This window comes from Seriola lalandi, unplaced genomic scaffold (assembly GCF_002814215.2).
Source record: "Seriola lalandi dorsalis isolate HSWRI2012SDOR001 ecotype SW California unplaced genomic scaffold, Sedor1 jcf7180002054583, whole genome shotgun sequence".
Taxonomy (NCBI): domain Eukaryota; kingdom Metazoa; phylum Chordata; class Actinopteri; order Carangiformes; family Carangidae; genus Seriola; species Seriola lalandi.
Window position 1 is genome coordinate 2,004,051 of NW_019525136.1, and position 17,136 is coordinate 2,021,186.

The following is a 17,136-nucleotide window of genomic DNA, read 5'->3' on the forward strand; positions in this document are numbered from 1 at the left end:
CCCATCTCTAGCCTTAGCCCTCATCCCCTTGTTCTGAATATCTGCCCCCTGCCCCTCGGACTCACACTCCAGTCAGCCTTTAAGCACTGTGAGAGTGGCCTAAGTAGCTCAACACTTCCCAGATGAACAGCTCAAGTAATGGGCCATGATTGACCCCAATAGCCAATTCTGAGTGGGTTCCCTCGGGTCTAATCTCCACATTACCTGCTCTGCTTCACACACACTGACTGATGAGACATGATGAGAGTGGCTGCCTTGAAGATTTAACAGATTATTGAGGAAGTTACAGGGTGCTTAGACAAATAAACAAATGGAACAGAATCTTATACTCTAGTTTCATGTATCTGAATTAAATCTAAAAAGGACTGTCGATCCATTCTAATCTGTATGCAGCAGCACTTGCGTGGCATACTTGTACTTTCTGTATATATGTATACTTTCAGGCGTGAGTCTGAAATAGGTTTTTGTCTGTCAGGTGTTTTAAAATCACTTCAAATCAAGTTCGGGTCAGGTCCCAGCAGCTACAAAGCTGGTCACTTCACTTACAAGATTAGCTTGTGTTTTCTCACAAGCATGTACAATAAATGTATTTTTAGTACCTTTCTGTCTACTTTGGATCTATCAGCCAGTAAAAGTTCAGGCCAGCAGCTTAAAGCCATCAAGCTGCTGCCTGTGACAAAGACAGACTGTTGATTTAACACTTAATGGAGTGAGTGAACACATGCAAAGGAGGGAAAAAGAGCATGATAGATGGATGTATGAAAGTGCGGCAGGCCTTTGAAAGATTGTAATGGAGGAGGCTACCAAGGGAGATCGCAAAATTCACACCCCATCTACGGTGTCAGTGCAGCCCATTCAAAGGTTACATTAAAGTCAACATTATATGAGATGCTACTGTACTTGTCTGTTGCAAAACATCAAAGTGTTGATGAAAACAGAAATTTAACATGTTTTCAAAATGCAACATATGACTCATGTATGGTGGCATACAGTGCTTTCGCAACAGATTCAGGCATTTTTCTGTTGTTTTGGTATTTCAATGTGGATGGCAAAACTTTATCTTGAATGAAAACCTTGAAAACCTTAAACCGGATAGAAAACATTAAAGGCATACATAAATTTTCAGCATATCAGATTATTGTTGGAAATTAAGTTTGAAACAAATATGATGAAAGAAGTCCTCTTAGAGCCATTAAAGGCAGTCTTTGGGTCTTTTATATGTGCACACACACACATGTATAATACACACAGTGTAGATCAATTTTGAAGACTGGACTTAATTCTGCGTAAAAACATTTTCTTTCGTCCATCTGTCTAATATAAAAACAGTAATTGAGGAGAAAACAGCTTTAATATCTATTAGGGAACTAAATATGTTCAGTATTACAACGCCCGGGGAATTCTCCAAGGATTAATTCCATGTAGCTTTCATAATTCCCTCCAATATGTTAAATTAAGATTAAAGATCACTTTGTTCCCCTATTCCCACAGCTCCCATGGTATGGTAAAGAGATCAAAACTGGAGGGTTTTATAGGGAACATCTTTAACATTTGCTCTGCTCTCAGTGTGCTTGATTAAATGTAACATTTTGAGATCCCAGAGCTCTGAGAAAAGCATAAATCATTGTCTCGCAGCTGCTGGCGTGCCTGGAGAAAACACATGCTATCCCTTATTCTCCCTCTCTTTTTGTCTTTTCTATGATCATGAAGCCCACCCGACCCGTTGGTCCCTCCTCCTTTGGTGCAAGTCATGGTGGTGGAGGGTGGGAGGAACACCTGCAGGCTGCCGCTTGCACTGAAGCTCAGCATAAACCCCAGCTCCTCACACACCCTTTAGTCCTCTACTCCCTCACACTGGCCCCGTCCAAGACCCCCTTAGTCTTTCCCATCCATCAGCAGTGACAGGCTGAGACCAAGCCAAGGAGGATAGTCAGCCAGCCAGCCACTGTCCAGGGATCAAAATGATCAAGCTGTCTCTTGAGTAGCACTTATAATTTACACGCAGGGTAGCATGAATGACATGGCCAAGGATTTCTACTCTGAGTGATCCTTAAGGCACAGCTCTACTCTGATTAAATTCTCAAATAATTTATAGATTTAATACCAGTCAAGGCACCAGTCCCAGTGTGTTTTAGCCAAGGATAACCTGGCTGTCAACTGGGCCCATGTGGAAGCCTAACCTGTGCCCTTCTGATCAAGCCTGCCAGTCTGGATTGCAGCAACTGCCTCACTTCCTCAGTTCCACAAGTCTCACTTCTCCTACAGCTGTCTTGCTTTTTCTGTGTCCTGCTCCATTTCTCAACCTATTTCTCATGTTATTTAATAATGGCATTGATTTCTCATTATAAATTGTGTCATAACACAGCACACACATCAATCATGGTTGGTTCTTACAAAAAGGGGAGAATATTTGGCTATCATGGCACTTTGCAACTGCCAAAAAATCTCATCAATGTTGGGTCCATGTGGAATGATTGTTCAATTAGGAGAAGTCATCTGGGACTGTAGCGTTGTGATGCAAAGGGTTAACAGCAAGATATGAAATTACCATACGCCTTTGGATCTACAAAAGAGGACATTTCAAAGCAGAGCTGCTTAGTCCTTCTGCGTTAAAACCCACGTCTTTAATTGTGCTTAATTTATTAGTATGTTCCAACCTCAACTCTGTTAAATGAAAACACATTAGCCTGGATCTGCAGGAGTTCTACAAGTGTATAGGGACTCCCTCCAACCGCCACCCTTAGCCACTCAACCCTCTCTTCATTTTCTAAGTAAATTGGAATTTCGTCTTAATTCACTGGTAAACAATTAGACAGAAAACAGATGTCACTGGCCATATTTGAAAGCAACTCATCTCCTTGGTGAATTAACTTTGCATGAAAGAGCGAAAGACAGAGAGTAAATTAAAACGTGTCAAAGTTGCATTAAATGCCGGACCACGCATTCAGTTATTTAAAATATCATTATTTCAGCACAGAGCAGATTAACATTCCTCCGTGTGCTTTGAGGTTTGTTCTAAAAATATTTCCGGCAGACAGCTGCATCATAGAAAGAAGTCCAGACACAAGATCTGTACGCTTGCGTGGAGAATTTTGCCGTTAGTACAGAATTTAACTGTTTAACCAAATATATTGTATTGGAAGTGACCTCAGATTATTGACTTTTGAACTGTAGAAGGGGAAAAAGTAAGCCATGGAGAAATGGCCTCTGAGATCGATTAAAGGATCCATAAGGAAACTGCTTGTTATTTGCAGAATGTCACAGAGATGACACAATACAAAAATCATACATACATGACCAGTGGGAAAAACACTGAAGGCAAGGCCTCTCTAGACTTACAATCAACAGCAGTCAATCACATACACCAAAACACAAAAATACAAATTAAGGTATATTCATGTGAAAGCACCATGGCATGTGAGTATACTATATTCAAACACTTCACTGACTACATACTGGTGGCAATACACTCTCCCCTTATTATTTAAGTAAATATTTTGCTTTGACAATTGGGCAGATCCCACAGCACTGGTGCACTTTACGTTGCTTCTATACAAAAACCAGAAGTGACTAATCAAATGTAAAATTGAATATAAAAGTTGATTGTGGCTCATTATATCTTAATGTTTTCAGTATGTCTATGGTGTAAGGAGTCAGCTCCCCCACCCCCAGCCCCCCCAGCCCAGTCTTTTGCTCCATGTATAATGATCATGCTTTACGAATGTGCTAAATGGAATCAACAGAGCCACATGGGACGAACAAAATGTGTTTGATGTCAAGGCCAGAAGTTCCAACAATTCAGAAATGTCATGATCACAAAATTTTGAACCTCAGAGTCAGTCCTATGGGAGAAAAGGGTGCAGGCCATTTAGAATGGTGCTACTCCACTTTTCATCTCTGGCTAAATGAGGTGGTGCATCCATCATTCCATTAACGCTGCTCTAACAGGCTCCCAGTCACCCCCTGGTTGACAGCAGGGACATGGGACATGTGGACTGACCAAAAGCTTTGATGTAAGTCTGACCACCATACAAAACACAGACCTATAAGTAGACACCACAAAACGCCTACAGACACACTAACTTTGCAAGACTTTCCCTCAGCGCACACACACACACGCACACATGCATACACAGAAAGAGAAAGAGAGAGAGAAGTTCCAGTCTGGTGAAACTGTTTTTGTCAAGCCACACTGCTGTCTCCAGCTATGACTGCATTGACAGGTATATTGTAGATAAAAGAAAGATTTCTGGCAGTGTGTGAGTGTGTGTGTGTGTGTGTGTGTGTGTGTGTGTGTGTGTTTAAAATATAACTGAAAATACATAACAGTTAATGCTCAGTTTTGTTCCTTTGTATCTATCAATGCAACGATAAAGCCAGCCAATGCTAACTGAATTTGTTGTCAGACTACTCATAAACAAAGGAACAGAGACATGTGCATAGAGAATGGAAAGAGGGAGAGACAAAAAGCATATTCTTAATTTGATATTAAATGAAATCAACAAGTTTATGAGACAAAAGAGTTGCAGACAGGGTAAAAGAAAATCAAGAAACAAAGAATATTAAATACAGAAAGAGGGAAAAAAGGGAGTTCTGAGGCAGTGATGAGAAGGAGTGCAGGCCTCCACTGATCCACATCTGCTGGAGATATATCCAGTGCTTCTGGGAGTCAGCCCCCCCCCCACCTCCCTTTCACCTTCATCTTCTTTGTCTCTCGTCTTCTTTTCACTTCTTTTTGGTCTTCTGGTTTGTGTTCAGATCAGGTCTTAATATTCAAAAATATGTGCTGTCTTTATGAGCCATTGTTTTGCTGAAATAATATGCTCTCTGTATCAAAGTAATAGTCTGAGGCTGTACACTTAGTAGAATTCCTAAGTTCTTAATATTTTCTAGTTCCTAAAAATATCTGTTTTTGAGACTGTAAAGGGTGGAACAACCCCTTGTCAGAAATACAACGTTGCTTTTAAAATCTTCTACTCCTATGTCATTGCAACATACTGAAAATTTATTCTGTAAGTACTCACATTTATCAAACTGTGAGTTGCCTATGAAATGTAAGCTTTTCCCTGCCTTACATTTTCAATTTATAGCAGTGTCTTGGCGCTGTGTTCACTAGCAATGGGACAATGATTGACTGGGTGACATTTAAACAGCAATGGAATTCCTGGTTAGGGATGACCTCCCAAATCTACTGTCTCTAAACTGTACTTATCTTTTTACTTCACTACACCCAAAGCTAGAGCTGCTACAGCTGTATCTTCTCCTCACAGTCTGAAACCAGCTGAGGCCAGCTCTATCTCCATCTCAGCACTGACATGTTTAAAGTGCAGAGGCCTGATATGATTCAGGGCTCAGTTCGGGGGTTTACGTAAGTCAAGGCCACACGATGAATCTCTGCAGCCCTGTATTAAAAGTGATGTACAGTTGTGACTCTGAAGACAACTCTAAAAACAAGTACTGGAAGTACTGGAGGTGTATTGTTTTACATAAGCACCCCAGGCTTCTCCTGTATCTGCTGTTGGGAAGGAAGGGGTTGTGGGACAACAGCCCCAAGTGTACTTTGAGAGACTCGCCTTTTGTGGACTTTCAGAGACTCAGGGCGCAACTGAAGGCCATAAAATAGGAAAGACTGTCAAGTATATCTACTTCCAAAGGTATCAACCTGGGAGCCCAGTAGGACTGCCCATTAGAACAACTAGTTGCAGTTGCAGGTGGGGAGGAGAGGTTATGATGACATGCTGTGATGACATACTGATATTCATGGCCTCATTCACCGGAGAAAGCACCACAGGAGCAATTTCAGCTTGAAAAAACACAGGAGACCATTCTGAATAGATGAGGACAAACCTGGCTACTGCTCTAGATACATGAGATGCTCTGAGTTGTAGTCATTAAATATCCAACTTACTAAATCAAGTGCTATAACACTTTGAGCTTTGGAATCTAAATTGCAGTTTTAGTCTTTTAGCAGGGCTACTGAATAATCCCACTCCCTCCCTCTAAACACACATGCATACACCCACACACTCCCACACTGACACCAGAAACATAATCTGTGGTCTAAGAACGCAATCACATACTGCAACCTGACATCACTGCAGCCTTCAACAGCAATCCTTGAGTGGTTAGCTGCTGTTAGCCAGCTCAGCCCAGTGCTGACAGAGACTAACTGCTGTTTAGAGAACTCATGCTGCCTGTAAAGAGACACTAAGTTGCCAACCTTGCTTCAAGGATACTGGACTGGAAAACACTTATCGGCTTTACTAAACAATCAGTTATACTAAACAAATAAGTGAAAGGGGGCACTGCGTGACATTATGGGAGGAAGGAAAATATGATGATCTAAACAAACCGAGACTGTGGCATTAGATCACCAACAACCAAGACGGAATATGGACTACCACTGTCTGTCACAAATCCAAATAGAACTTCAACTAAAAAATAGCTTAGAAAAGACACTGATATATCAACGTGGAATTTTGATAAAAAAAAAAACAGATTGAGTAAGGACAAGGAGAGGAGAGCATTTCAATGGCATCTACCTGAGTTCCTGCAACTGTCTTCTTGCTGAGGGATCAGAACAGAAAACGCCAGCAGGTCAGGGGCGAGCAAAGATTCAGGTTTGCGGATCTCATTAAGCCAGCGGCTCATATGGAGTTCTTTGGTGTCAGATGGACCCTGAATGAGAGGAACCAGCTTCTCCTTCACCCCATCTCCCAAACCTGAGAGACAAGAATCAAAGGCTAAGTAATGTAATTTTCCAGTTACCAAAATCATTCAAAATTATTCACATTGACAAAAGAGAAAGTCTTATTTTAAACTGTAAAAAATAAATGAATTAAAGCAAGCCCCTTTTTGAGTGCTTCATGGATTAAAGAAAAAAATATTAGAATCAGCTTGTGACTCAGATTTTCATTATAAAGGCTTTTGATTATAATGTAACCTAATGTTAAAAGAAATTGCAGCATTTGTCAGCATTTAGTCTGTCAACCAACTTTTTGGGGTCTAACCAAAGAGGTGAGCCTCCATGTGTGCAGGTGAAATTGATGAAAAATATGATAGAATATTAAGTGTTTTGGAACTTGTATAAAATCTTGTAAAACTGACCAATAGAAATATGAAGGACATGTACAGTAAATTGGGTTGACAAAACCACTGGTTTGCAGTGGTGATTTAGTTGCCTCAAAAGTTAAACTCCTTATGTGTACATTATTTTATGAACTCTCTACATGAGTAATTTGGTAATAAGAAAATTTACTTCTTTTTCAATGTATTTCTATATTGGCAGCTGCAACACATCTTATCTACCTGACGACATGTCTGAAGTTTGACCCTGTGAACTCTGTGCTGACACTAGCTCCAATAACATCCTTGCCATCAAACACATGGCCAGGGCCCAATGACAGTGCCCCAGGAGAAAACAGCAACTGAATCACACTGCGGGAAATAAATCAAGATAAAGATTGAGAAGGAGAAAAAAAGATAGAGAGGCTGGGTGTGTAAAAGTATACGTTAAAGAAAGTAAAAGAAGAGTCTAGTCAGTCTCACTCTCTCCCTCCTACACAGGCAGTAAAGTTTTAACAGGGCACAGCTGCACACACCTGGGGTCCTGGCGCACACTTTTACAGCTCCCATGGTTCCTGAGGCGCATTTCACCGTCGCACGGCTGCAGAACTTCAGCTCCAGGTTTTGGACCGAGCCCTCGAGAGTCGGTGACGGGCCCAGAGATTTCACACCTAATAAAAAAAACAAAAAAAACAAAGTGAAAATGAAGTGCAGTCCAGCAGGTGTAAACACTGCTGCAGTGGCTTCATTAAACACTTGATTGGCCTTTAATTATTCTTGACCCCTTTCTTTCCCTTTTGTTCTCTCCCAGAGTTGTGAGAAACCAGGAGCTCTTATACACAGATGTCACTAACAGCAGGTGCTGTGTTAGCAGGATTTTGGTGTCCTCTGTTTTAAAGGTTAAGCTGTTGTTATGTCTGTATACCATAATAAATATATCAAAATACAACTGCATATTGTTGTAAGTTGTAAAAGACATGAAATGGCATGATACACCTTTATCAGCATATGCCTACACTTTTGCTAAAAATCTAAGCAAGTCTATGCAATCCCTGAATTTTTAATTTTTAATTTTTTTTAATAAATGTGTGCACTTGCATCTGTGACTAAAAGCCGACAGGGTCTGAAAAAACACCTTATTCGTATCTTTTCTTCATCTGGATTTAGAAAGATTCCTCTGAACACATTTACAGTATAATGATGTGATTTTGGATACTACTGTGATGTCAGGAAAAGTCCTGACATCACAGCCACGTTGTTTTTAAAAAATGCCCAGGAAGAATATTAAAAGATAAAAACCCCTTAAATTGTCAAGTTTTTGTCTAAATGTTTTATAAGCTCCCAGTAAATCTACTGAGTTGAATGACTTGGACATTTTAGGTTAAATAACAGGGACTATTAGGTGTATGAGTAACAAGCCAATATAAAGGATACATCTTTCCAAAAGGATATCCAATACAGTCATGCAAGTATCCATCTTAGTGTCAACTACAACTCACCTAACACCAGCATTACATCACAGGAGCCTCAAGTGCTCTTCACTCTATGATTATTTCTCTTAATGGCAGTCTAGTGTGGAGGAACCTTTCGTCTGCCATTTTTCCAAAATGAAACTGTTTGTGCTGTGGTAAGGAGTGAAGGGAATTACATACTCGCCACTATGATATGTCAATGTTATTTCTATGGTGAGAGGCTATTTCAAACACATAACAGGACGAGGAAGGAGAAATAACTGGATGGCGGAAAGATACTGTGGAGTAAAGGGAGTTCTGTGCCAAACCGCCTGTTGAGAGAGGAGAGGAGGATCCATCCATCACGTTACATTCTTCCAGTGAGCTGGAACTGTCCGAGGGAATCACATTAAATTCTTACATCACCTGTTCCAATAAGGCTTTACTTCTCAGAATAATCCCCTCTTATAGTGATAGCACTTCATTTCCTAAAAGTGTCCACAGCACTCTTTGACTGAGTTTACAACTAAGTGGGGCTTTTCCCGTCAAATGCTGGCTCAGTGACACTAGGATCAACAAGGCAGAAAGGCAGAACAAACAGCAAAGAGAAACTCAAAAGAAAAAATGTTAAACATAAACAAATACATGAAAATGGATAAAAAACAACTGAAAAAGATTTATTGGCTACAGAAGATTTATTGCCTACCGGTGAGTGAGAAGGCATTGCATTAATAAGGCACAGATGAGTGGTGCTACCTGAGAGGCTATGAAAGCACAATAGGTCATTATTTGGCGACGGTCCCTTAAACTATGGTCTGGACATCTAAAGGCTTTTCATGCACATCCACTTCCTCTCTGACTTTTTTTCTTTCATTTCTTATTACTCAACTACCTGTTTCTCCACCTTCACCCCACCTTATCTTCTTCTGCCTTTCTGTGTCTGTTCAGTGAAATCATTACTGTTTAAATTTTTACTTGCTTAGGTAATCCAAACTCTAAATGTTGCATGAATAAAGATGACTTGGGTGGGTTGTTTTACACCAAAATTAGCACACTTTTGTTTGCAGTTGTTAATCCCAATCAACTAAATAGTTCAAATGTAGTTTTAATGTAAAACAGCAGGCAGTGTGGAATAGGGTGAGATTCAAGTAGACACAGCACATTTAACCAAGGGAATTACTGGCAATTGCTAAAATCCCTAACCACTCATTTCCCTCCCATTCCTTTTCTCAGACAAATTACCCAGCGACTTCTTTACCTGCTGTCTGAGAGGTCCTCTATCAGCCCAGATGCAAGATGGGAATGTTAATAACCCTCATTCTGTCTCCGTGCCTACCACTTAATATATCTGCAGGTCAAACGGATCGGTGTTGCATGTCTCTCTGTGGCTTTAGTTACCTGCTTCTCCTCCAGCTTCTTCTGTCTATAGGACACATGTTCTATATGTGTGGATACACTATGTGAATTATTTCCTCCCATAACCCAAACAAGCAATTGATATTCTTCTCCTGGAAAAAGATTCTAATAACATTGCTATTGCTACTTTGATATTTTTACATGAAAACATATACTGTATATGTTGCATGTATAAATATCAAAGTAACCAAAAGTATAGGCCTTTTTAAGAATTAGGACCACATGGATCTCCTTCACTCTCTTTGATTGTTACGTGTGTGCTGTTTTTAAGAATATACAAGTACAGAGGAGAGACAGATACATTTTCCCTTTTGATGTTCTCACTCAACTCAAAAATAAGCCCATGGTGTAGCCTATTGTTTAAGAAAACTGTTAAAGCACCAACGATTTTTTTTTCTAATTTCCTCAATGCTTCAGATGAATTTAGTCGTCATCTTCTTTGTTTACCAAAAAGAATAAGAAGCATGTACAGTGGGGTCCAAATACCCCATTTGAGACCCAAGTCAATGGGAATGTGGTGGATGTGCAAGCCCATGCACATACAGATACACACATATACACAATCAGACATTTGGGTTATTTGATGCAATCTAGTACCAGCAGGACAGATAGAAAATGACATAGGCACTACATAAAGCTAAACTCTTTTCTCCCACTGGAATCAATATAGCTTACATATATTTGCCATAAAAGGACTGCACCAGAGATTTGGCTATATTAATGGCTGTGCCTCAGTGAACCTAAAAACACATGAGCCATCTACCTTAATGGAAAATGGATAACAAGATCCAGTGATCATTTGGCTTTTTTCAAAAACAGTACTGAAGGAGAAATGATTGCAACAGTGATGAGTATGCCTCCACACAGACTGACTGTTCCCCTGATTCCTTCATTCTTTGTGGAAAAGATGGAGATGTTAAGAGTGCAAGCCAATCTGGAACATGACAGGGGCCATTCCCTCTACTCCGGTTGGTCTTTGATAAATGGAACTAGGGGTATCACTATAACATATCCCTCTTGCCCACACAGATGTCCTAAAGGGCACAGAACACCTGCTGGGGTGATGGTTGTTGGGTGGGAGGGCTCTGGACAATGTTTTGTCCAGCTGTTGGACTATAAAAAAAGTGGGGTGCACAGGAAGAGGAAAAACAAAAGGGTTGGCAGTTTGTTGGCTTGAACAGTGGTATTCGGTTTGGTCTATGTGTATATTATTATGTAGTGTGTGTATTACAGCCAGGCATGTGTGAATGTGTGTGTGTGTGTGCATTTCTGTGTGTGACTGACTGACCGAGTGAGTGAATGTGTGTGGTGCTGTTACTTGTCAAGCAAGGGCAGGTGCAAGGAGTACATAACCACACAGCTAGGGGCCAGAGGCTACAGCACTCCATCAAACACTATGAGGGCAACCATGGGCAGCTGGATTTACCATCCCGAACATTGAGGAGGACGTGGAAAATATGAAGGGAAGGGGGGATGTAACGTCAGTAAAGAAAAACTGAGGAATAGAAAGAAAAAGAAAGAATGAATAGACAAAAGAGAAAACACACTCTGATGGGGCATTATGGGATGTGGAGGCTGATTTTTTGCTTTCTGCATACCTCAAAAGTTGGCGTGCACATGTCTCAATGTGTGTGTGTGTGTTTGTATGTGTGTGGGGACATCTGTAGACTTAAAAGGCATGTTTTACACATTCCGACATGTCCTGCTCTCACTGCTTTGAAGAATGGTATGGGAAAGTTGTCTTCCTATGATGCTAGACCACGCAAATCTACATTCTAAAACATGAAGCACAGTGTTTGTATTAGCTTACATTCACAAAACACAATTTTCATTTCTGATGCTATGGAATTTTTTTATGAAAAATAATGCCAGGGCATTCACATGGGAACATGGAAATGTTATAAGGTGAAGCAGTGAAAGGCAGAGAGTCTCCTCTCCGTGTGAAAATAACTAATAATATCTGGCAATCGGCTGAAGCATACTACAAGATTGAGAAGAAGGTTGTGACTTCTGCTAAAAAAACAGCCATTAAATCTGTGTACTGACTCTAGTTATTACACCTCCACTCCACATTACAGACATGAGTGAGAAGTTCCACTAGCTTTTAGAAAACCAGTCCCTGGCACGTATTAATGCATTAGGGATCAGTTTTATATGTGATGACGATTGCTTGACAGTAGGATGTACACTATCACCAAACCCTAATGGGCAGGTAGACAGACAAAGACAGAGAAAAAGAGAAAGAGAACCTAAAGTGCTAAAAGCTCTATGTCTGGCAATGGGCCCGCGGCAGCTAGGGGGCTGACAAAAAAAGAGGCAGACATTGACAAGTTGGGTAGACCAAAAGCAGCCAGCTGAGCCATTAAGTGCTGATGTAGAAACAATAACTGTCTCTCCCAAGTCAGGAGGGGCTGAAGTAGAAGCAGTAAGTAGGAGCAGGAGGTGTGTTGGCACCTTGCCCAGTACTGACACACAGCAAAAATACAGACACATGCAGAGAGTGGGACAGGAAAACAGACAAGGTGAGTGGTTTGTCCTGCAGTTAAAACTGAGAGCAGAGCAGCTCTGGCAGCGGGCAGACACAATCCCACAGGGAGACTTACCACTTTTAACAAATTCTCATTTTTATAATACCAAGACTTGATTCTTAGGATTGCGGAGACTTAAAAAAAACATAAAGGTATCTTCAGGAATGCATTAAGTGTTGCCTTGAAGATAATTTGTGACATTTTCACAGAAAAAAAGATCCATTATTCTTCTTTCTACCAGCAACTCACAAAAACATCTACAGTCAATAAATGAAAGCAGTTACACTGGGATGGGTTATGGCAATTGGAGGAAAACTTGCTCACAGGAAGATGCATTTCACATTTGAGGTGGCAGCAACAGCTGCTTTTAGATAAATGAAATGGGGACTGGGCAGTTTACATGAAAAGTGATGGGTTCCACTGCTAAATAACCACAAAAACAATATAATCAAGAGTCAATTCTTCTACACCTACCAAACCTACTAAAGAACCCTCACAGTGCAGCTGGATGGACAGATGAAAAGAGTAAGATGCAAGAAAACAAATGTCTACACACACAGAGAGAGAGAGAGCGAGAGAGAGAGAGCGAGAGAGAGAGAGAAAAAGAGAGAGAGAGAGAGAGAGAAATGCTTTTCCCCCATGTAAAAGCCCAGCCAAGCAGCTTCCAGCACACTGGGTAGAGGTTAGAGTGCTGGGGTGTGGAAGTGGTGCTCTGCCTATAACGGTTGTGGTATAAAGACAGTGATGGGGTGTAAGAGCTGGTGGTAGTGGAGGCTGGGGGTCTTATTTTCATGATTATCATCCCCTCCAGGTGCTGCCTGTCTTTCTGTCTGCCCACTAAAGCAGTGACACATGTTCTCTGCACTTTCAAACCATGGTTCTCTCTGCCACTGAATTACCACAATTAAGGAGTCTTCATGCGGAAGCAATTTGGCCAACACTAATGGGCCCAGGCAGTGGGGTTTGGAAGACAGCTTTGGAAGACAGTGGGGGGTGGGGACTGAGAGAACGAGTTATACAACAAGTGAGAAAGATGAGAGAGTGAAAGAGAAAAAGGAAGAGACAGATGTGCAAAGAATCATAGCAAAACATGTGCTGTGACATAGAGCCACTTGTAAGGAGACAATTAGCCAGTGGTGAGATAGGCCATTAAAACACAGTTCTGGATGAGAGGGCCTGCCTCTCAATCTCCCATATCCCCAGCCTAATGCTGCCCTGACAAATCTGTTTAGCATAAGAAACAGGGGCATTCTGACTTTGAAGTAGCAGCCAGGATGGAATGCCACTGTGGTTCCACCATGAGAGAGATGCTTGAAACTACAGACCACAACTAATGACGCTAAACCAGCCCCTCCATCACTGAAATGTAACTCTGGATTACTGCTCTCTCTCTGACTCAAGATCTCTGTCTCTCTAAAACTCACGCTTGCTCTTTTTCTCAGACTTTCTCCCCCTCTCTCCACTTGCCTCATGGATGAGCATTAAAGAGAAACCAGAGAGAGAGAGCAGAGCGTTCTTGTTTATCAATAATCCACTGAGATCAATATTTATGTCTCAGCTTTGGAGAGGCTGAATGTGTCTGTGTGTGGTGGTAGCCAAGACGTGACTGGGGTTTTGGTGCTGCTGAGGCACTTCAGTGGGAGTTACAGTGAAAATTTATGGCCTTGTGACATGCAGCTATGTGCTCAGTTGGCACTAGTCACACGCTTAGATGGGACGGTTGGCTCCCAGCAGGGAGCCAGCTCTGCAGACACTACCAGATGACATAAACACAAACAGATTTATTTGGGGCTGTCATTGATTCAGGGTTTAGTAATATTCAGAGCAGTCTGCTTCAGAGCCCCTTCTATCTACAATGCATTTAGTTTCATGTCTAAGTGAAGTTCTTTACTTTGTGTGCACATGCAGTTTTAAAACATGTAAGACAGTTATTGACCTATTTAATTACTTGCTTACTTATATGTAATGTATCCCTTACACCACAAACTTTGAATGGCTTTAAAGTTTCTTTGATGCTCCTGATGCTTTCCTGAGCGCAACAGAAATTTAGTATATACAATAGTATAATTGTAAATGCAGAGTATTCACTATTATAAACAATACAATAATATATACCTTACTATAACTGCATGCCTTGACGTGTCTTCCGTGGTTTGTTTAATGCATAATCTATCAATAACACATTGTTATTGGGGCCTACAAGTGTTTACCACGGTAATGTTTCATAAACCATGGCTGCAGGGTTTTTCATATCATATTACAGGTTATGCTCCACAGGGGAGATGAGTTGAATGTTCCAGCTCCAAATGATGAAAGCTTAAATTGACAGAAACTTTGCTGTACCCATGGCTGGCCAGCTAACTAAACTGCCCCATTCAACTACCAACCACCTGCCAGGTTTCTTAAAAGCATGATAGATCTTTGAGATCAACTACCAATTTAAGTGCTATACTGTGCCAATGGTATATTGGATTTAGTGGTAAGTGGAAAGATGCCTCTGAGAAACAATCAATGATTCATATCAGAGAGCAAAAATAAAAAGTTGGACGTGAAACTCAGGCTTCCAGATCCTGTACCGGGATCATCCGTGATCTGCAACATGCCTGAAATCACATCTTATTTCCCATGACAGAAAAGTGGGCTACAGGGGAGAGAAAATCCTTGGCACACTCTCAGTTGCACACTCTCTTTTAAAATATCATCTTTCACCAGAAGCCAGCGGACAGTGTGAGGAAAAGTGGAATGATAAATGGAGAATCATGCTGAGAAACGACAAGCCTGATGTCCCCTGATGAGTGTTTGAAGTCACCAACCATGAGGGAAGATGCGTGTGTGTATGTTTTTTATGTGTGAGTACATGTGCAAAGTGGTTGTTTGGTGAAAGCTGACTTGAGATGTTTGATGAAGGAGCAGACCTCAGGCACTTCATGTTTCTCTCATCCCATTAAAGATATAAATATTCATGTAATCCATTATCTAATTGTGGGAGAACACAACAAACTTCTTTTTGCATCTACTCCGCTGGTTTCCCTTGCCAGCTCTGAACTGAAATGAGCGACAGAGAAAGAGCAGAGAGCTTACGGAAGACAAAAGAAAAGAGGAAGGTCTGAGTCTGGATTGACTTAAAACATCATCACAATCTGCCAGGAGTGGGATGAGGGCCGTCTGTAGCTCGTTGAAGTTTTCATTGACAAGAACCGTCTCAAGTTCCATCCAAGATTTATTTATCAGTTCTCTGATGCTGACACAACGTGTTTTTAATGTTAGAAATAAGGTTGCATATGGATAAAAAAGCCTTCTTTCTTTCCCTCCCCTCCTGCTTTCTTCCTGCTCTGATGTCAATCCATGAAGCAGACAAGTAGACAGGCAAAAATTTCTCTCAAACCAATAAGTTACCTCTTCAAAGAAGTATGGATACTTCAGTGAGGGGCCAGGCCACGCTGAAACAGACATCTCAGGGTTTTCATTAAGCTTCCCATCTCTTTACTGACATTTGTGACAACCACAGACCATGAAAAAAAGGCTCTTGTTCTTCCTTCTTTCACTTTCATTGTGGAACAATGAAAACGGGCTAAGTGTATGGGCCCATTATATGACAGGGCAAACCTGCACGTTCCTCTGGCATGTCTTGATTAATAGATGGGAAACATTACGGTTGTGAGTAAGAAGGCCATGCCAGCCAAAATCTACAAAGGAAAACATTGGAAAACTGAACTGTTGAGTCTCACAGCCAGGACTACATTTTCAACAATGGCTTTACCGGCAAACAACACACCAAGAGAGAAAAGATAGACAGGTATATTCTGGGACCAGACAACATTAAATGCACCGCATACAAGGGATCAACTTATTGAGGTGACAGAGTGATATGAAAAAGGAACACTTTTTTCCCCTCCAATAACACAGAGCTATTACCAACACTTATACTATGCCACAGCGTCACAGGGGGATTTGCGTCAGACCCATGCTCCTGACGGCAGTTAGATCACAGGGATGTGAACTGCTGGCCATGACAGGAGCAGCCTTTTTCATGCAGTGCAAAAATGCGTAAAAACTGTTGTTGACATGGTCTTCTAAGAGACTGCATTTGTTTCTAAGCAATGGGAGAAATATCAGTGTGAAGAAAAGGATAAATAAGGCTCCCTGACGTAACCTTGAATAGTCTTGGGTCATTTTTCCACTCTTTTCTTTATTCTTCTCATGTCCACTACATCCCCCCATTCTATGTGTAGGGGGAACTTGTAAAAACAAAAGACTTGTTTTAATAATGATACAGTTATGAGTGAGAGCATAAGTCCTGTACTATTATTATCAACATGCCTCTAGTCGCTATGCAATGAGAGCATAGGCTCACTGTATCCAAACATTCTTGTCGTCATTTGCCTTAAATGGGATCGTATGCTGTGAGTTCAGGGGTACATATAGGATTTGGGAGGTGGGCATGCATCTGTACATATACACGTTTGTGTGCGTGTATAACCTGACACTCAATTAGGCGCAAAAGCTGGGTTTAATAAGGTGAACCAATAGTTAGTTGTGTTTCTGGGCACTGAGATCTCTTTATTTCCTTCTTTCCATCATTTTTCCCTTCGCCCCTTTATTTTCCTTTTTCTTTCATTTTTCATTCTTCTCATTATATAATTTACCCTCTCTTCCTCTTACTCTGTTCTTACCCC

General features: G+C 41.0%; 1 protein-coding gene across 3 annotated transcripts in view; it reads right to left on the reverse strand.

Moving 5' to 3' along the window:
• Positions 1 to 17,136, reverse strand: part of vps13b (vacuolar protein sorting 13 homolog B) — a 322,674-nt gene that overhangs the window by 223,943 nt on the left and 81,595 nt on the right. For all 3 annotated transcript variants that reach the window (XM_087177216.1, XM_087177217.1, XM_023418652.2), the window contains exons 18-19: positions 7,602 to 7,736; positions 6,543 to 6,722 (exon numbers count right to left, since the gene is read on the reverse strand). In XM_087177216.1, coding sequence (XP_087033342.1) covers positions 6,543 to 6,722; positions 7,602 to 7,736 — 315 coding nt within the window. The remainder of the gene's footprint in view (positions 1 to 6,542; positions 6,723 to 7,601; positions 7,737 to 17,136) is intronic.